This window comes from Anser brachyrhynchus, assembly GCF_964034855.1.
Source record: "Anser brachyrhynchus genome assembly, chromosome: 12".
NCBI lineage: Eukaryota > Metazoa > Chordata > Aves > Anseriformes > Anatidae > Anser > Anser brachyrhynchus.
In genome coordinates this window covers 11,673,892-11,690,000 of record NC_137707.1, presented here as the reverse complement: position 1 = coordinate 11,690,000, position 16,109 = coordinate 11,673,892, and the positions used below count along the sequence as shown (strand labels likewise).

The 16,109-nt window shown below is 53.2% G+C and overlaps 1 protein-coding gene across 3 annotated transcripts; it reads right to left on the bottom strand.

Annotated features, from left to right (window-relative positions):
* Positions 1–4,882: 4,882 nt before the first annotated feature.
* Positions 4,883–13,604, bottom strand: CFAP263 (cilia and flagella associated protein 263; the record flags this gene model as incomplete). 3 transcript variants are annotated; one of them, XM_080553154.1, is made up of 9 exons in its annotated part: positions 4,883–5,916; positions 7,251–7,406; positions 7,932–8,039; positions 8,934–9,089; positions 9,242–9,322; positions 9,815–9,970; positions 11,093–11,254; positions 12,436–12,568; positions 12,994–13,604. In XM_080553154.1, the coding sequence occupies 9 exons, from the start codon at positions 13,602–13,604 to the stop codon at positions 5,827–5,829; spliced, it is 1,653 nt and encodes a 550-aa protein (XP_080409280.1). In that variant the 3' UTR covers positions 4,883–5,826. The 3 variants fall into 3 exon arrangements, with proteins under 3 accessions (XP_080409280.1, XP_080409281.1, XP_080409282.1); XM_080553155.1 differs by lacking the exon at positions 9,815–9,970; XM_080553156.1 differs by lacking the exons at positions 9,242–9,322; positions 9,815–9,970.
* Positions 13,605–16,109: the final 2,505 nt, after the last annotated feature.

Below are 16,109 nucleotides of genomic sequence, written 5' to 3'. Positions count from 1 at the left end.
TCAACGCCCTGGACGATGGAACGGAGTGCACCCCCAGCAGGTTTGCTGACGACACAAAGCTGGGAGGAGTGGCTGGTACCCCAGAGGCTGTGCTGCCTTCAGAGGGACCTGGACGGGCTGTAGGGTTGGGCCGAGAGGAACCTCATGAAGCTCAACAAAGACAAATGCAGTGTCCTGCACCTAGGCAGGAGTAACCCCAAGCACCAGTACAGACTGGGGCTGACCTGCTGGAGAGCAGCTCTGCGGAGAAGGACCTGGGAGTTGTGGTGGACAGCAGGTTAGCCATGAGCCAGCAGTGTGCCTTTGTGGCCAAGAAGGCCCGTGGTATCCCGGGGTGCAAAGGAAGAGTGCTGCCAGCAGGTCGAGGGAGGTGATCCTCCCCCTCTCCTCAGCCCTGGGGAGGCTGCACCTGGAGCACTGTGTCCAGTGCTGGGCTCCCCAGTACCAGAGGGACATGGAGCTCCTGAAGCGAGTCCAGCGGAGGGCTACCGAGATGCTGAGGGGACTGGAGCATCTCTCATACGAGGAGAGGCTGAGAGAGCTGGGCCTGTTTAAGAGAAGAGAAGATGGAGAGGGGAACTTATAAATGTGTGTAAATATCTGAAGGGAGGGTGTCAAGAGGATGGGGCCAGACTCTTTCCAGTGGTGCCCAGTGAGAGGACAAGAGGCAACAGGCACAAACTGAAGCAGAGGAAGTTCCAGATGAATTCAAAAAAACATTTCTTTCATGAGGGTGACAACGCACTGGCACAGGTTGCCCAGAGAGATTGTGGAGTCTCCTCTGGAGATACACAAAACCCACTTGGATGCCATCCTGTGCAACATGCTCTAGGTGACCCTGGTTGGCAGGGGGGTTCGACTGGATGATCTCCAGAGGTCCCTTCCAACCTCAGCCATTCTGTGAGTCTGTGAAACTGAAGGTACATATCTCAGAGGCTGCTCAGGCTGAGCTATACAGACAGGTTTAGCTGGGTTGGTGTTTTACTGCAGTCAGTTGATTTTTATCAGATGCTTTTACTTCATACATTTTCCTTGGCAGTGGGAACAATCCAGCAGATACCAAAAATGCTGGAACACAAGGGGACATGCAGCCAAAAAGATCACTTGTGTAGCAGGATCCCCTCCTGCCCTAGGCAGACTTTGCACAAGCTCACAACAGCACCATGTTCGCCTGCTGTGGGCAGAGCTTTGGGTTTGTCTCCAAGCAGAGCTGGGCGAGCTTCATTAACCACAGGGCTTAACCTCATGACTTCGGAGGCTGCATCACCTCGCAGCACATTGCATTTGTGGTGGCACAGCCTGGCCAGTGGCCAGGGCCCAGTCTCGGAGCAGTCTCCCCATGGGGAGGGCAGGGTGCAACTGGTGTCTCACAGCTATTTTTTCCTGGCTCTTGCAGGGCAAGTGGCCCCTTTTAGCACAGATCAACGACAGACAGGCCTGGGGATCATCAGCTGCCTCCCAGCTGATTCCCAAGGCATTTCAAACACAGCATCACAAGAGGCAGGGATAATACATATGAAAGGCCCTTCTCAGTGGGACTGATAAGCACTTACAGAGTTATTACAGGAACAGAGAGACAGGGCACTGAGTTTCTTATGTGCAGGACTGGCTATATCCAGGGAGAGGACAACCATGAAAAAAACATCTACGGTTTCCCTGGGTTGCCTCTGTCCTAAATGTACCATGACATGGACCCTGTCCTTGCTAATTCTGTTTACAAGAAACATATTTAAAAGCTTGGAAGAAATCAGTTCAGCTAACACTGACGTGGTCTGCATGCAGGTTTAAATGAGCTCTCGAACCACAATTTCCCTCCAGCCATGGTGCGTAGCCTTCTCCCAGCACCATTTCCCTTCCCTTTGGCCATGCTCATCCCCAGTATTGCAGAAAACACCCGATGTGATGGTCTGGGCCTTACCAGGGAGGGAAGTGTCCCAGGGATGACCTGCTGGGAGAGCATCAGCCCTCCAGGTACCTCAGTGCCTTTGTTTGCTGCTGCTTGCTGGCCCCTCCTTCCCAGGCTTCTTTTATCATAGAATGGTCAAGGGAAGAACTGAAGTTGTTTCATAGAATCATAGAATCATTAAGGTTGGAAGAGACCTTCAAGACCATCTGGTCCAACCATCACCTTACTATCAATGTCACCCACTAAACCATGTCCCCAAGCACCACGTCCAACCTTTCCTTGAACATCCCCAGGGACGGTGATGCCACCACTTCCCTGGGCAACCTGTTCCAATGCCTGACTGCCCTTTCTGAGAAGAAATATCTCCTAATTTCTAAACTAAACCTTGCCTGGCACAACTTGAGGTCACTCCCTGTGGTCCTATCACTAGTTACCTGCGAGAAGAGGCCGACCCCCAGCTCCCAACAGCTTCCTTTCAGGTAGTTGTGCCCATCACACAATGCCCATCATCATTTCTCTTCCTCAACAGTTCTCTCGTCCTGCTCTCCAGGACAGAAATGAGTTTTCACATTCCTCATAGCATCCCATCTTCTCCAGCCTGCTCTCCGAAGGCACACTTGGCCTCTCAGCTGGGAAGGGGCTTCTTGACCCCAGCCAGAGCTCGCAGCCTGGCTGTGCTCCTGACCCTTGGTGTGTGCTTGTGGGAAAGCCCAGATGCAGGCAGCTGAAGCCTGGTAGTGCCGCTGCAGCACCTCCTGCTACCTTCAGGTTCCCCAGACCCATTTTCATCCCCCTCCCCAAGCATTTTGGGGTCCTCTCATCTTTTATAAACCCCCTTCATCAGCACCAGAGTGCCCTCCTGCCTCCTGCTCTTGCTACCCTCGCCTCTTGCTGCAGGTGGAACCAGGGTGGGGGCGGGAGGCTCTGGGTCAGGAGGAGCTGTGCCTCGGAGGTGCTGTCTGAGCAGGCACACGCACCGCAAGCCTCCAACAGCCCCTGCTCAGTGCACTTGCATGCTGGGGAGGTGCCTGCATCCAGCACCTCTTCTCCCGGCATCACCACCTCTTCCCCTGCTGCATCAGCAGTTAAGGAGCCTCTAAAGAGGGGCTGCAGTTACTTGCAAGCTGGCTGGAACCCACTGCGGGGGACCCAGATCCCCAGAATGCCAGCAGGGTCTTGCCAACCTTGCGACCACCTCCTGATGCCACCAGGCCTGCAGCACGCAGAGAGGGGATGGGAACAGGGAGGGAAGGGGCCCCAGTCCCCTCAGCTCCTCACTCAGCCTCGTGCTGGAAACATCCCTTCCACGCAGCTTGCAAACAGCAGGTGTGGGACCGTGCCTGAACCCGTGACGTCCGTCTCTGTGCACTGCAGCCTGCAGTTGCTGCTTCTGCTGCCACAGCCACACACCTCATCTCCAAGGGCTTTTGATTCAGCCAGTGCCAAGGAGCTCCCTGCCTGATGCTCAGAAGGCAAAACGGTGAGGGGTTCTTTGGGGCACGTTACAGAGGAATCAGGCATGGTGGTGGGGCAGAGGCACACAGGACAAGGGTTTTCATCAGCCTGAAGGCAGGCAGTCCCCTGAATTAGTGGTGTTTTGTTGCCAGTGGTGATGAAGGACTGAACTGATGTGATCTGCCCTCCTCTCATGCCAGTGAAGTCCACAGGATCTGAGGGCGGTGGCAGGTGGAGGGCTGCTGTGACACAACCTTGTTCTGCCTCCCAAAGGGTGGCCCTGGAAACCCTGTCGTATGCCACATTAAAGGAACTGAGAAAAGAATCCAGAGAGGCATTCTCAGTGACGGTCGCATGAGATGCTATGGGCCAGTCCTGTGCACCCCAGTGTCCCACTACGGCAAATGGATCTTGGCCACCACCAAGAGTGGCCACCAGGAGTGGACGTGTTCCCCACACTCACCAGGGCATGAGCTCATCTGCAGCCTTCACCCAAAGACTGGGAAGAGACCTCCAGGTGAACAGTGAGGGTATTTCAGGAAGATGGTTTCAACCCCAGTAAGAAAAGCTAGCCCTGAACTCCTTTGGGGATGGGCCATTTCCGATTTATGACTCCTGCAGTGGGGACATGCTTCCCATCTCCAAGGGATACGTACACTGGCCTCAGGTACTTGGGAAAGGGATTGTTTGTTATATCCTTCTCACTGTTTTGTTGCTTTAGGTAACTGAGGTATTCTTTTGTGATCAGAAAACCGCTTGGTTCATGCATGCCATGTCAAAATGACCTGCCCTATATGATCACAGTGCTCAGCTCTCCTGTAGGTGCACAATCTGAGCTATTAAACCCTGGAATCTCCCAGGGAATCCCCTCTGGTTCCTCTTGCATTAAGGGATCACCAGTGCTTGTCCAGAGGGAAAAGGCAGCTCTGGTGACAGATTTGGTCACCAGAGAATAACTGCTTGTAGTGATGGGGGGGCAAACAGAGCACAGCTGGCTGACCTAGCAGGGCCTGCAGAAGGGCCAGGCCACAGAGCCTGGTGGAAGCTGCCACATGCTGGGACTGACCAAAGAGATGCCCTCACAACAGCGCCACGGGTTTCTTCATCATTTCATGCATGAGTGGCTTCATCTCCCTGCAGCTTGCAGGATGCTACGTTTACACATTTGACAACAAATTTCCCCATAGGGTTGGCTCCTCTGCAGCTTCCACAGCCTGCCTTTCAGCATCAGACAAGCCTAGTGCTTAGAATCATATAATCATAGAATAACCTGAGCTGGAAGGGACCCACAAGGATCATCAAGTCCAACTCCTGGCTAACACTTCAACCCAAACAAATACTCTTCAAATAATGTCCATCAAACAAATTGTCTTTCCTCAAGCCAAGAAAACCACTGCAGGAAGTTAGGTCTGCTGGTTGTCTGTGCCAGAGACTTGAGATATCTTCACTTGGTTGCTTGACTTGATTTCCTTTTTTCTGAAGAAGGTCTGGACCCACAGCAGGACTCCCTGGAAAGAGGCTAGACAATGAGATTTATATTCTTCTCCCTTTTTAACTTTGCCTTTTTTAGAGGCAAAAGGTACGGGCTAAAATCCAACAGCACTAGGGCCTTTTCAGCATATTCCTTTCCACTGAGTTCTAAGCACACAAACTTCAAGTTCAGGCCTGAGCCCAGTGTCACTTACTCTGAACTTTTCCATGGCAATCTTCCATCCTCCTCCCATCCCTCTCCCTGCCTTTGACAGCTCAAAACAAAACACTACCCTCCTGAACATTTTATTTCATGAATACAGGGGTGTTTTTTAAAAAAAGAAAGAAGTGTAGATACAGAATCTCTCTGAACCTTTGTCCTCCATCCCAGTAGACCAGCACTCCACTGGTTCAAGCTGATATGCAGAAGCACTGTTGCATTACTCCTTGTCAGGAGGAGACTGCTGGTGTTTTTCTTGAAGTAGAGCAACTTTCAGAACCTTTATCAATGAATACATGAATCCTTCATTTGGGAGTAAAAATTCCACTTACAGATTCTAGCCTCTGTTCATATATGAATGTATTAAATAGAGGGGACAGACTTGCAGGAGGGCAGTAGGGAAGAAGGTGGTGCAATGTTTTCAAGCTCTTTACACACATAAGTTTTTGGTTTTTGCCTTTGGAATGGCTAAACTTGGGCACACCTCACAATGGACTATGGAGAGATTAACAGTAGGATTGTTTTGCTGATTGTTGTGGTGGGTTTCAATCCAACCATGGGCTCCTGTAGATCCCTTAGGACTAGTATCTTATTGACCAGGAAGTTAAGTGGAGGGGAGATGAGAGGAGCTAAGAATTACATCACAAATCTTATCTGCCTGTGGCCCTGAAATGGGAATTTACTCATGGAAGTTGTCTGACCTTAAAAGATAAGTGAAAGGCTTTATTAACAGCAATGTCAAAATTATCATTACTAGGAAGCTGGGTTAATCCACTCAGAAGAATGGGGCGGCTCCCTCTGCTAGCTGCTGGTTACCAGACATCTTGACCTGGTTCCATGCTCTGCGGTAGCTCTGCAAGGTCATCTGCAAAAGAAGAAAGGAGAAGGCCTTAGTATGTTCAGACAGCAGTGGTACGTTGTGGAGGAAGCTGCTAGGTTGTGGAGGAAGCTGCTAGGCTCTAAGCTGCGGTACTGCATGCCCGTTCACTTGCCCCACTCCCACCTGAGCTCAGTGCTCGCTGCAGCACACTGAGAAGAGCTCCTGCTGGTCTAAACCAGCTTTGGTTTTCCTCCGAATGCTACAGGAAGCCTGGAGACATCACACAAAAGCACTGCGTGGAGACCTACAGCCCTCTGCACAGCAGCAGGGCTGTTTGACCTGTCCTGCCACAGAGGGGCTGGCAGGAAAAACAAGATCCTTGGTGTCACTCCTCTTATCTCAGGGACAACTACAGCAACCATCTCTTGTCCCTTGAGCCCTGACATCTCTGTAGTTCCAAGGCTGGCAAGGCTCCGGGCACTGCACATGGAGTGCGTCCAAGCCAGAGCCCAGGTCTGTGGCTGAGCTGCCCACAAGCTCTGCAGCAGCTGCAGTCAGTTCCACACTTCTCAACCTGCCATGCTGGCTCTGGAGGTTCAAGCCCAAACACCGTTCTGACCTCTGAGAAAGGCTGGACCACAAAAGCACAGCCAGTCCCAGCCCAAGGTACTGGGGAACAAAGTGCTGGGCAGACACAGCCCAGCACCATCCTACTCCCAGCCCCTGCTCAGGGGTGAGCAGGGTGCTGATGGGCAGGACCTCATGACCTGTCCTAGGAGCTGGCTTTGCCCCAGCAGCGTCTCTCCTCGCCCACTGTGCACATTGACATCCCGCCCGGGTAGGGACAGGGATGTGTCCTGCTATCTCTGGGCTTTGGCAACGCTCCTGCCTTATCTCCTCACCTCCTCCCAGGCTGCAGGACTTGGGCCAGGGGCAGAGACAAAGATACTGTTCTTGCAACTTTGCCATGAACTCATGCTTGGCTCTTGGCCAGGCACAGCCTTTCCTTTCCAGGGAAGAGTCAAGATACAGATGAGGAATAAATGTTTGAGATCATCAAAGAGGACCACAAGCACCGGAGAGCCACCAGCTGTCTGGGGTGTTGGGGAAGGCCTGTGCAGAGACAGACATACTGGGCCACCACACGTCCCCTTCTCCTTGCACACCCTTCAGGTTTCAGTATCAGAGCAGCCTGGTGGTGCAGCCTGTCCAGTTACACACTACACCCTTGCATCGGCTCCCCCTCTGAGCTCATTTAAAATTCAGCCTCCATCCTGGGGGTAGGGAGCAGCCACCAGAAAGAGCCTCCGGCCCTGCCCTCAGCGGCGACACCGGGAGCCGGTGCCCGGCCCACGTGTACCCGGCTCTGCCTCACTCACCTCAGCAATTGCTGCCCTCCTCTGCCAAGCCTTGATACTCTTTTCCAGGTCAGTGACAGCCATTGCCGTCTGCACATAACTCATCACGGGAGGGGCGCTGTAGTCCGACAGCTGTTTCTGCAGCCACCGGTCCAGACTCTCCGCTTTGGCTCGTTGCTGCGGGAGGGAAAGGGACAGAGGGCAAGGACATCCCAGGAAAATGTCCCCCTGCCAGCTGGTGGCCAGCCCTCCAGGGAAGCAGGCAGGCAGGACAAACTGAAGCCCCGAGAGCAGCTGCACATTTGAGGGCATAATATGGTGCATCCACCTGTGCCTCCATCCCACAGATGGGCTGCTCGAGAGCGCCTTGAGCCTGCTGCCCAAAGCTGTGCTGGCCCAGCTGGGTAACAGCACTGCCACCTCTCACTGGAGAGGACACTGTTGATGAAAAGCTCAAGGAAAGAGAACTTCAAGAAGGCAGTGGCTGGTCCCTGGAGGGGCAAAATGCACAAAGGGCAAAGCTGACCAGTATTAATGGCATCGGCAGGAGCTCCAGGACTTATTCTCAGTCCCACCACGGCATGCACATATCCAGGTTATTGCTGGACCTCAAATGGGCATCAGTGTCTAATGTACCATAACAAATACCTACAGAGAGTCCTCTTAAGTTAAGTCTCAGGGATTCCCAAATCACTCTCTAACCTTCTCCACCAGAGTAGTTTCTCTTTCAATCTTCTCCAGCAGCTCCGTCTTCTGGGAGATGTCTTTCATTAGAGATGTCGATGTTTCCATGGTGTTCTGAAGCTTTTTCTGGAACAAGAGAGAAGGACACTGTTAGTAGATGCAACAGCAGCTCTCTGGTACATGCAAAGACATCTCTACTGCTTATGTGGGCCCTCTCCTTGGGCTTTGTCTCCGCTGGTGGTGCAGGAGCTGTGCTCCAAACACGGCCCTGTGCTGTCTGCCAAGCACTGGCACTGCGTTAGCCAGGAGTGATGGCGGCTGTGGGCCACAGCCCTGTGTTGACAGCCCCAGATCTCCAGTTGTCAGTGGCAAAACAGAGCCGCTTGCCAGGAAGGGCAGGAGCCTGCGTCTGCTGGGGCATGGTCAGCAGGGTGGTGAAAGCTGTTATGCTCCATGGGGCGTGACTTGGGTGGGGGGGGTCCAGTCAGCGGCCACAGCTACTGCTTCGAGGTACCTGGCTGTCACAGCCTGTGTTATTACACTGTGGCACTGAAGCCTGGGTTTAGGATGGACCCAGACAGAAGGGCTCATCTGAGAGACACAAATCCGCCCCAGCTGAAAGCACTTTTCACTGATAAGATCAGGGGCTGCAGCTCATGACATCTTTTCAAATGTCACGTTATGTAAGAAATGTATTTTTCTATGCGTCAGCACCAAAGCTCTTTCCTGTGGGAATTTTCATCAGGGTATAAAATAACCTGTCTGCAAAGCACAAACCTCACCATCAGGCTGCAGCCAAACATGAATGAGGACATCACTGCACAGAGGGAGCTCAGTGGGGCTCCTGGCATGTCAGGCAACCCCCCCCCCCCGCACACACACTGAGCTACCACATCAGTGGAAAGACTGGGAGGTGCCTGGCATCCTCTGACTGTGAAAGGGAAGGATATAAGAGCTGCTAATCAGCTCACGTGTGACCCTCGGGAAAGGGAAAGCAGAGGCACTGGGAGTTCCACTCACTTTACGGAAGTTGAGGATCCGGACGGTCTTCCCTAAAGTCAGTTTTAGCTGCTGCAGCTCCTTGTTCTTCTCATCAATCTTCTCTTCGTACTGCTCCTTTGTAACCTGCAGCTGCTGTGAGCGGACCTCACGGAGCGTCTCTCCCATCTGCTCCTTCTGCAAACCCCAGAGAAGCAGAGCTACAGGTTGCCGACCACAGCTCAGCCCCAAATAAAGAGGGCTTTGTTTGGTGGGAAAAACTGTCCTAAAGACAGCTGTGTTCTTCACAGGCCATCTCACCCCTGTTTCTCCTAGACTGCTGCATGTACCTGCCTGAGCTGCTGCTGCAGCTTCTTCTTGTAACCCTTGAGAAAACTGTTTTCTAAGCACAACTTCTCTTTCATCAGATCCTAAAGAAAGAAAGCAGGTTATAGTGGGACAGCAGTCTGGGAGGAGGAAGAGCACCAGGACCTCATGCTTTCCTGTGCATTTTCCCTTCACTGGGTGACATTGGTAGTACAGTGATGGTTGGACCAGATGATCTTAAAGGTCTTTTCCAACCTTAATAATTCTATGAATCTATGATTCATCTCACCTGTACTGCTCCTAAAAAACGAGCACTTCCCCTCCCATGAGAAACGCTGTTCAGCATCCTCCTGCCCCACATGTGGGACGTTGGCTTTGCACTTCCCTGGGCTCTACTGAGCTGGAGGGCTGGGCCTTGTGTCACTTGTACTCATAGTTGTGCTCACCAAGCTGATGAGCAGCTGGGGTAGTTGCTAAGATAGTCTGAAAATGTGAGGCAGACCATATGGGAGTATGGGAAATAGGTTTTAACCCAAATTTTTTACCATACATTTCAGATGACAGACCAGGCTCAACTTTTGCCCTGCTGCACTGACCCTTTGGTGGTTCTTCTCCTCTAGGTACCTCAGCAGCTTCTCGGAAGCTACAATGCTCCCTTTCTTGTTGGAGATGGTACTGACGATGTCTTTCTCAAAGTCACTGATTGCTTTCTTAACATCAGTCCACCAAATATCTGTTTCTTGTATGACTGCCTGTAGAAATGAAGTCACGTAAGAGTCAAGAGGTGCTAACTTCCCTAATTCAAACAGCTTAGGGAATAGGGGACACTGGAAATGACCAGACATACTCTGATGGAGTTAGGAGCATTTCTCCTGTGGGTGCACTGAGGTTCACCCTGTGCAGCACAGGGCACATGACACAGTCTTACAGAGCACTGCTACTTCACTTATTCAAAAACGAACATCAGAATAAATCTCTCCCATGCCTGACTTTCAGCGTCTGTCATTCCATCCTGACTTAGAACCATCACCAGCCTTACTAAGCCAATCCTGGGACTGTCTTTTGTTTACAATGTATGACCTGTGGCCACACCAGAGGGACATGGGCTGCCTGCTGCCTCTGTCCCAGCTGCTGCATCAGCGGCATGAACTGAAGGGAAAGGTTTCTCCTTCCCTGAGAGCTCCTGAGCACCCTGCCTAGGAGGAGGTCTTGGCAGACGGCATAGGGCTGATCGTGATGCAGCAGCAAGGAGCCTGCAGCAGGAATGCAGCCTGGTAGATTTGGAGCATATGCAGAAGAAATCCTAGAGAGACTGGAAAGGCAGACACTGGAGAGGTCTGCACTGAGCCCAGTCAAAGCAGGAAGCTCTTGAGAGTTTCTATATTGAAAAATGTTTGGCATGAAGGACATACATCCAAGAAACTGACAGAAAGGAGCTTTTGCTTTCAAGAAAAAGCTTGGGAATTTCTATATTGAAAAATGTGTCTGGCACAAGGGACACACATTCAAAAAGCTGACAAAAAGGAGCTTTTTCTTTCAAGCATCTATTTCTTCATCTCACATAGCAGACCTGAGCTCTATCTAAAAATCTTCTGCTATCTTGTGTAACTGTTAGTTCTTGCCATAATATGCAGCTTCAGAGACAGGCGCATCTGGTCTCTGTTGGTGCACTTGCCTTCAAGAAACTGTGAAGTTAGGGGGCAGTTCTGGCTCCCACTCTCAGCTCAGGACCACGAACAACAATGCTCTGCTATGAACAGCCCACACCAAGCAAGTCTGTCCCACTGGCCTGGGGATGGCATGTTGAAAGAGGTGGGAAAGGTTACAAGACTGCAGGACACATCGGTGGTTCTAAGGTTTCTGGAGAGCTATACCTCGAGGTCCTGCAAGGTCTTCTCTGTGTCCTCCTCCATCCTCTGAATTTCACCCTTCATGTCCACCAGCTCCCGCTCAGCCAGCTCACATTTCTGCTCCACTGTCAGCCCTACGAAATAGCCTGTTGAACGACGCATCTTGGATTTGGACCTGCCACGTGTCTGCAACAATCAAGGAATAGCACAGATGCCATCAGGTAGCCAACACAGGCCAACTGCTGCTGCATTGTCATGTATTCAAAGAGAAAATAATCTCAACAGTCAGGTTAGAGGGATTCCAGCTTACAGTAAGGACACAGAGGTGTATCCAGAACAGGGGTAACTTGGGGCCACACCTAGCTGGCCTCATTTGTCCTCTCATCCACCCACAAAACCTTCCTACATAAGCACTTTCATTTCACTTCAACGGGCAAGTGCAGGGCTGGAGGTTAAAGGCAATGTGATGCCTTCATCAACACCTTCATTACAACACCTCTCAATAGTGGAGATGTTAATGGGCATGGACATTATCTAGACTTGTTGTGTAGGACAGATAGGGTCTTCTGCCTCTTCCCGAGGAGTGGAGGGTCTCGCAGCATGGGTGGGCTAAAGCTTAGTCTTTGGAGAAGCGACACTGCTTGGGTGTGATCACCGGTTCTGCAGAGATACTGGGATGCCAGCACTGCTCTGCACAGGGCAAGGGCCCTTCTGGCCAAAGGCAAAGTTTCAAAAAGAAAACCCCCAAAGTGGCTCCTTCAGGCTCAGGCATTGCCGAAGCCCCTTGCAAGAGGCTAGCTGAAAGGAGCTCCACAGCAGAGCTTCTGCTCACTGCATCACTGGTGGAAGGAGATGTTCAGGCCAGGAGGCGAAAATCTGCCCCAAAAGCCTGATCATGGCTACAGTGAGAAGGAACAGAGCAACATGCGCTCGGAAGAGGAACCTGGGTGTGGGTGCACGCAGGCCTAAGCCTACAGGGGCTCCTGCAGGAGGGGAAGAGGAGGAGAAACCTGTTAGAGAGCACCTGACAGGGCCTGGGGAAAGTCCCCTGCTTTCCTGGCATCAGCCCCACTGTATGTTTAGTTTCTCCTTCAGATTACTCTGGGGGGGGGTTAACTCTTTAGTGTGTGAAGTGCTTCCAGATCTACCTGGCACCTGCTGTTCAGGCGATCACAGTGCTGTCATACACCAGAGACAGCACCAGCTGGGAGAGGAGAAATCGGAAGGCAGCCTGGCCTCTACGCTGAGTGCAGAACAGCAAGGAAGCCCAAAGCTTACACCTAAAGGCCCAGCTAGCACTCGTTTTCGGGCAGGTGTTGGGGTTAAGTCACTTGTGCAGCCCACACGGTGGCTACCCTGCTCCATACCAGTACGTGCACCGGCTCTGGCGGGGAGTCGTGGGCCACCGGCTGCCGCTGGAGAACTGGGCTGCTCGGCTCCATCTTACGGTACTGATTCTCAAACATCTCCACCTCAGCTCTCAGCAAAGCGATGGCATGACTGCAAAATGATGGGGTCTGGATGAGACCCAGCTCTCAGGGTCGTGCACCGGGTCAAGTACAGTGTCACTGCGTGTGGCCAGTGTGCAAAGGCAGAGCCGAAAGAAGCTAACTCAAGGCAAAACAAACACCCCCAAATGAGGGCTGAAGGTCTCCCCTCCCTGAACCAGGATGCAGAAAAGCCCCCCAGACCTGCCCCTGCTCAAAAACCCAGACCCCAGAGACCAATGGAGCCTGGGACAGGAGCCCTTTAGGAAGGGACACTGGGTGGCTGGGGGTGGCCCCATCCCTGTCCCTCTCCCGAGCCTCAGTCCCTGCCCAACCCCGGTTACAGCCCAGGCCCCACCACCCCTACATCCTCGGGCTGCTGCACCCAGCCCGGGACCCCCACCCCACGCTGCTGTCCCCCCCCGCGGCTGCCGGTACCGCTCCTCCTGCAGGCGTGCCCGCAGCTGCGGCAGGGGCAGCACCGCCAGCACCTGCTCCGCCATGGCTGTGTTGTGGCAACGGTGGAACGGGCACGGGTGGGGTGGGGGGCAGGACTCACGGGCACAGGGAGGCCCCGGCACACGCACGGAGGCCCTGCTCCCTGGCTTGAGCCCTGCACCTTGGCCGCTGCCAGCTCCGCCACCGGGCCAGGCGCGGTTTGGCCCCTGGCACAGCTCGGTTGTGGCCTGGGGGTCTCCCACTGGGGAGCTGGCATGGCCAGGTCCAGGAGCTCTGCCAGGTGCTGGGCATCGTTTCTGAGAGGCCCTGTTGCTGCAGCCATGCTGCAGCTCACGCTGTGCCCTGACTAGGTTGCGGGCAGGCCAGTATAACTGTGCCTCCCTCCCCGACAGTTGCTGATAGGGGTGGTGATGCCTCTCTGTGGCTCTTCTGGGATGAAAGATGCAAGTCAACCTGAGTATGGAACAATATAAACCCATGCCATGGTGATGCCGGTCCTTTTTGTGGCTCCATGACAAAGCTGGTTTGGAATGGTGCACTCCCCATTGCTGCGTGTGCAGGAGAACCCGGTGAGGAGGCCTCACATCCATGTGATGGCCAGAACGTGTCAAAGCTCATCTTCAAAACACACCTGAGTCATAACCACAGCTGGTCCATGGGAAGAGCCCTGCTCCTCATCCTCGTGCCAGCACCAGGAGAAGCACCTCTCCCAGGAGGATCTTTGTCACTGGCAGGCACTCATTGCTAGAGCACAATGAAGCTTCTTGAAGTGTGCACACACAGAGGAGAGGGGAGAGAACGGCTGTGGCACAGCCTGGAGCCCATCTTTGCCCACAGGGTGTGATGGGGATCCCATTAAAAATGGAGTCACAAATTAAAAGCTGTGTTTCACTGACACACCAAATTACGCAAAACTTTGAATGTCTGTTTATTGTTTTTATTTGCCACCGTTTTCTCTGCTAGCTAGCTGTAGGCCATGGGCTTCTCTTGTTTCCAATTCATCTTGCAGAGTTAAGGTTTTACAAACATGTAATCCAAGCAGATGAAACCTGCTCTGCACTTGGTGCTGTGTGAGTCTGCAGCAAGGTTAGAGTGTGCCACGCTTGCAGCAGACCCTCTGTCCAGCTAGTTTGTGTATACGTAGCACCATTTACTCAGGATTTGTGGGCTTGGGGTTCCTGCAAGAACCTTTCTGACACTCTAACCTGAGACAGTCACTGCCTCACTGTTTGGTGGGATGGGGAGAGGCAGCTGAGCAGTCCTGGGAGCAGCTGTGATGGATGGGGAGCTGCAGGCAGGACTGGTGGCTCCGGATGGTTCAGCAGCATTGTGCTGGAGGCTTTCCAGCTGCAGGAAGAGGGCATGCAGATTTCAAGATGTTTATCACTGTGCCGAGCTCTGGAAAGCTTTTCAGAGGTCAGCAGAAGACAGCCCACCCATCTCTGCCACAAAAACTGTCCCTTGCCAAATTCCAGGATCCAGAGCTCTGAAGTGCCTTCAGGACAAGATCTGTTCTGGCTTTTAGTGGCCAAAAGTATGTTTTCCCTGACTTTGCTCTGGGAAACAGGTGAACCTTTCTAGCCAGATTTGAAAATAGCAATAAAAATAGTTCAATAGCATTTCAGAGAAAACTTGGAAAAGCTTTAGCGAGCTCAATGTTTGAGCACATGTGCCTGAATAGCAGCAATGCAGACGTCTGGGGGAGTGGTCCTGATCCTGTCCTCAGTCAGGTGTGTGGTTACAGTAGCTACAACACATTTGCTTTGCTTGCCAGCTCGTACATGCTGATGTGCACATAGGAGTGTGTATGCAGATTTCCATAATTAGTCACTGCTCTAACTCCCAGGGGCGCAGTGAGTAGCTCCACATGTGCCCCAGCCCCGTGTCTCCGCTTTTGCTCGCAGGGACACCTCAGGGCCATCTCCCCTCCCACGGAGTGCGAGAGCAGTGCTGTGCCCTGCTGCCCAGACCCCAGCTGCTAGAGCCAGGCCTGGGGTGCAGCCAGGCTTCACCGGGTCGCAGGGGTGCTTACGCCTGGGTTTTAATGCAGTGTCATGCAGAATTTACTGTGGCAGACAAATGTCTCAGCTGTGTAGCGGTACAGCTCTGGCCTTCTTGATCTGAGAAAAAAAGCATTCACACACCAGTACTGAGGAGCTCTTTTAAACGTACGCCTCGATGCCTTTGCAGGTACTGTCACAAGTTATAGTTTACCAAAGGACTGGCTGGTATGCTCTGAAAGCTTATGCACTTCTGCGTGTTTTCTGTGTTCTGTTCCACCATGCACTGCTTTCGGAAAACAATGTTCCTCTCCCATCTGCAGTCCTGGTAGGAAGAGGTGGGTGAATCGTGCTCTGGAAGTGGCCGACTTCCCCCAGGCCAGCTGCCATTCCTCGCCCTGTGCTAGGCTGCGTTTAGGAGGAGCAGTGAGCGTCCAGCTTGCCTTTTCTCTCCAGCGCCGTGCCCTGGGACAGCAAGCATGCTGAGCACATCCACCTTGTTTTCCAAAGATCCTGTGGGAGCCTTACCTGGCCTATCCAGAGCCAAAGGATAAAATGATGAGGTTTTACTTGGTTTGCTTGCATTCTGTTCTGAGGGACTTGGAAAGCGCGCTGTTCACTGCAGCGCACGGTTGGGTCCCGGCGTTTATCTGTTCAGTGAGATTTTCCCTAGGTTTCCTCAGCTGTAACCTCACAGCCCAACGTTGCGAATCCGCTTCAGCTCTGTGGATCGAAACTTTTCCCTTTTTCACAACCTACGGAAAAGAAAATCATGTGTTGTGCGCTTGCACACGGGAACGCAGCCCTAAGGCTCATCCCGGCTCCTCTGCAAGCGCCGCTTGTACAAACACCGGCCGTACGAAAAGTACCGGAGCGAGCAGCTGAGCCTTGCCGGGGCGCATCCCCGGGAGCCGGGGCAGCAGGGCACGGCAGGGAGGAGGGCAGGCGGCGAGGCGGTGCCGGGGCCGGGCGCAGGGCCCTCCGCGCCGCCGGGGGGCGCTGCCCGGGGGGCGGCTCTGGCGGCGGGGCGCGGGCGCACGGCGCCGTTTCCGGGTCGGCTGCGCGGCGCTCGGGGCCGGCCCAGGCTGCAGCCGC